Raw genomic sequence first — 4,486 nt, 5'->3', positions numbered from 1 at the left:
CTTATAAATTTTTATTTTAAGTGGATAAGACATAATTGCATGACATTGTATACGAAGAGATATTATAAATTCATTAGTAATTAAATGAAATATTTGAAATAAATATAATATATTAAAAATATAATATTTAAATAATATAAAAAAAAAAGTTAATGTATACTATATTATAAAAGTTAGTATATATAATAAAAAAAGTGAATTTAATGAAATATTTCAAATGATAAAGAATTCATTTGAATCCTCCTAATGTCTATCAGTTTAATCTAGCCATCTTGTTCGTGAGAAATTAAAAAAAAAAAAAAAAGAAAATAGTACATGAGACAGCCATGCCGTCTGTGTAGGATGCGTAGTAGCAGAGTCTCAAAAGCGTCGAACATCTTCGACCTCTCCTCAACGATAAGAGAAATCCACACATCGCCCAATCATTCCCATTCGGCCTCACGTCAACGTCTCTTTCAATCTCTCTCTCTCTCTCTCTCTCTCTCTCTCCTCGACTCTCATCCTCTTCCCAATCAAAACGAATCCATTTATCTCGTCCACATAAACCTCTCACTCTTCCTACACACGCTCTTCTTCGCTCTCTCACTCTCTCTGAGGTATATCCGATAACGCAGCAATGGCTTCAGCCACCGCACCCACAACCCTCTCTCTTCTCCCCACCGCCACTTCCTCCTCCACCTCCCACATCCGTTCCTCCCTCCTCCACCTCTCCCCTACCTCCTCCTCCTCTTCCTCCTGCTCCATTTCCCTCCGCTCCTCAAACATCCGCCGCCTTGGCTTCTCCGCCGCCGACCCTCTCTTCGCCCACGGAGTGGCCTCCAAAGTTCGATCATTCGGCGGAAAAGCAGTGAGAGGCGTGGTTTCCATGGCCAAGAAGAGTGTTGGGGACTTGACCGCCGCAGACTTGAAGGGGAAGAAGGTTTTTGTGAGGGCTGACTTAAATGTGCCTCTGGATGACAACCAGAATATCACTGATGATACAAGGGTTAGAGCTGCGGTACCAACTATCAAGCATTTGATTCAGAATGGAGCTAAAGTCATTCTTTCCAGCCATTTGGTATGTTGGCTTTGCAGATTTTGAGGTTTTGGTTTCTGGGTTTTGATCACACAGCGGATTTTCATTGTGCTTTGTGATTGATGGTTTAGCATTATCTTTTTTCTTTGCTGAATTGGGTTTTGATCATGCTGTCAAATTTTATGGTTCTTGATGGTGTGGCCTGTGGGTTTGATAGTAGCTTCATTTAAGTCTTCTTGCGTTAAGTTTCGATCGTATATTGAACGTTGATGATTGTCTATGATTTTGGGTCTGTTAATGTATTTTTCTGTCTTTTCTGAATTGGGTTTTTAAAGAAGTCCGTAGAAAGCTCTTTAGTCCCAGTTTAACTATTTACTAGGTGAAATGGACTTGGGGAAGTTTCAAATTGACTTGTCTTTTGGGGATTATAGCGAAGATATGTCTAGTGCTTTTGTTACGTGCTGAATTGTGCATTATCCATCATGTTTTGTCTTTTTTAATTTTTATTTTTTGCAGTCATAGAAAAGTTTTTCATTCCTGGGGTCGAGAATAATGCCATGTTTTCTGTTGAGGGCTCCTTCTCTGGGGCTTTTTACAGTACGCTAGAGGTTTGGTCAGTTAATCGATGACCCATAAATTCATTTCATACTGCAGAAATATATAGTATATAGGTTTAGCTTGTTTTCATGATGTCTCACTCAAAGATAAGTTTCTGAAATAGTTATCTGTTGAAATATTTGGGGCACACATTCTTTTCTCGGCTATATAAGGACTATTTAATACTTTTAGTTTGATGAGCTAAATTGGTGTCACTTTCAATGATTCTTCAGGGACGACCAAAGGGTGTTACTCCAAAATTTAGCTTGGCACCTCTTGTACCTCGGCTATCTGAACTCCTTGGCATTCAGGTACATCCTCATCTTCATCAATATAGAAGTAAAAGAAACAAATGGGAAAAAGGATTGTCACTATGTGGTGGATCGTGACTCATATCTGGGAATGCCTTTGTTATTTTGTATTATATATGAACAGGTTGTGAAGGCTGATGACGTTATTGGTCCAGAGGTAGAGAAGTTGGTGGCTTCACTTCCTGACGGCAGTGTTCTTCTTCTTGAAAATGTGAGATTTTACAAGGAGGAAGAAAAGAATGACCCTGAGTTTGCAAAGAAGCTTGCCTCTTTAGCTGAGCTTTATGTGAATGATGCTTTTGGGACTGCACATCGAGCTCATGCATCAACTGAAGGGGTTACAAAATTCTTGAAGCCATCTGTTGCTGGTTTCCTATTGCAGAAGGTGGATTTCTCATTTTCATTCATTTTTTATGTATTGATTTCTAATTATTCTGCTGTAGTTTCTACTTTGTCCAAAATTTTTCATGAGGCTTGGCATTTTTGACTAATTTCATATATTTCATGATCCTCAATTATCTGATGCCAGCTGATATAAAATCCATATATCTGAGTAACACAGTTTGAATAGAGGAACAATAAAGTTGGGGTGGATAAATGGAAAGAATCAATGCTTCCTTCCTGTGTATCCTGTGATATGTATCTAGTTCGTAGGAGTTGTAAGTGGTTTATATGAATTATCAATCCTTCATTTTATTTTTCTAGGAGGAATCCTTGAGGATAGTTGACCGAATTTGGAAATCCCAGACTTGCTATTATTTTCTTCATTTCTACATGAATTTATGACTGACGTGTGTACTTATCAACAAAACTAAGTATCACTTTCTGTTATCTTTTCTTGTTTTAGGAACTTGACTATCTTGTTGGTGCTGTATCAAGCCCCAAGAGGCCATTTGCTGCCATTGTGGGTGGCTCAAAGGTTTCATCCAAGATTGGGGTAATTGAGTCACTTCTAGAAAAGGTTGATATCTTACTTCTTGGTGGAGGAATGATCTTCACATTTTACAAGGCCCAGGGCCTCCCAGTGGGTTCATCCCTGGTAGAGGAAGATAAGCTAGATCTTGCTACAACACTACTTGAGAAGGCGAAGGCAAAGGGAGTTTCCCTTTTGTTACCCACTGATGTGGTAATTGCAGACAAGTTCGCTCCTGATGCTAACAGCAAGGTTTGTTTTCTAAGCTCCCTTTACAAAATTTGTTCCTTGGATATTTTTTCTCTCATTCCATTCATTTCAACGCTTTACTGGAAAATAAACATTGTCATTGCAGATTGTGCCAGCTTCTGGCATCCCTGATGGCTGGATGGGATTAGATATTGGACCAGACTCTATCAAGACATTCAATGATGCTCTGGATACCACTAAAACTGTCATCTGGAATGGGCCAATGGGAGTGTTTGAGTTTGACAAATTTGCAGTTGGAACTGAGGTATGCAAGGAACTTGTTTGATTCATTTTTGTTTTCACTGTTTATGAATCTGTTTCATTCCTATGGACGGCATATTTGGTTGGACATAACATGTGTATAGGGATGGTAACGTGCTGTTCAGCCTAATATATCCTATACAGACCTACTATGTTTGAAACTCTACAAAACCCAGATTGCTATCCAATTATCTGTACACAAACATAGCCTAACAAAGTCCTGGCAGGGCGGATTACCCCTTAACCGACTCTGTTGCTTGTGTGTAAGAATGTATGTTGGAAACAAGAAGTAAAAGTCAAGTCACTTGGGATGATGCTATACCAACTTTATCTAGGCCACACCCATGTTTGACTTGAAATACATGACCATATAATAGGGTTGCATATTCATCACCATTGCAATTGCATACTCTTTATATATAGATAAATAGAGAATGAGTTGAAGTTGTACCTATGATTGCAGTCTATTGCAAAGAAGCTAGCAGAGCTGAGTGGGAAGGGAGTGACAACAATCATTGGGGGTGGAGATTCTGTTGCAGCAGTAGAGAAAGTAGGAGTTGCTGCTGTGATGAGCCACATTTCAACTGGTGGTGGTGCCAGTTTGGAATTGTTGGAAGGCAAAGAGCTCCCTGGTGTCCTTGCTCTTGATGAAGCTACTCCTGTTCCCGTGTAAGACATTTTAAGTTGATTTTTTTTTTTTCCAACCATTCCCATGCTATTGTTTTTATTTGAGGTGAGGTTGCCAATGAGAAGTGTAATGTTATAGGAAGATATGAGTTCTGGTTGTAAATGCTAATGATGTTTCCTTTGATGTAAGGTCGAATTGAATTCCAATTTCTCGGTCCCTCCTTTTCACATAAGAAATTCAGCAGAACAGATTGTAAGATTGGGCAGGGCAAAGTCATTCAAACAATCTAATAAATTGGTTCTTTGCCATCCTCAATTTCTCCTTTTGGCGTGTTATTGCAGGTTGTAACTATTACAGCTCCAAAACAAGGTTTGATTCAGATGAGATTTACTATGCATCAGCCACTATTCCCTCTCACACCCCACACTTATAACTTTTTTATAGAGTGTGAGGGTATTTTTCATAGGATATGGGATGATGAATAGTCTCTGATGAGAAGAATTTTTCAATTT

General features: G+C 38.9%; 1 protein-coding gene across 1 annotated transcript; it reads left to right on the top strand.

Moving 5' to 3' along the window:
• The first annotated feature begins 340 nt into the window (after nt 1-340).
• On the top strand, nt 341-4,282 carry LOC121234458 (phosphoglycerate kinase, chloroplastic-like). The gene is made up of 6 exons (XM_041130398.1): nt 341-1,057; nt 1,846-1,923; nt 2,048-2,308; nt 2,771-3,088; nt 3,192-3,350; nt 3,810-4,282. The coding sequence occupies exons 1-6, from the start codon at nt 617-619 to the stop codon at nt 4,017-4,019; spliced, it is 1,467 nt and encodes a 488-aa protein (XP_040986332.1). The 5' UTR covers nt 341-616; the 3' UTR covers nt 4,020-4,282.
• The last annotated feature ends 204 nt before the right edge of the window (nt 4,283-4,486 follow it).

The sequence above is a fragment of the Juglans microcarpa x Juglans regia genome, chromosome 6D, assembly GCF_004785595.1.
Source record: "Juglans microcarpa x Juglans regia isolate MS1-56 chromosome 6D, Jm3101_v1.0, whole genome shotgun sequence".
Lineage (NCBI taxonomy): Eukaryota > Viridiplantae > Streptophyta > Magnoliopsida > Fagales > Juglandaceae > Juglans > Juglans microcarpa x Juglans regia.
Note: the sequence above shows the minus strand (reverse complement) of the source record. Positions and strands in the feature narration are given on the sequence as shown.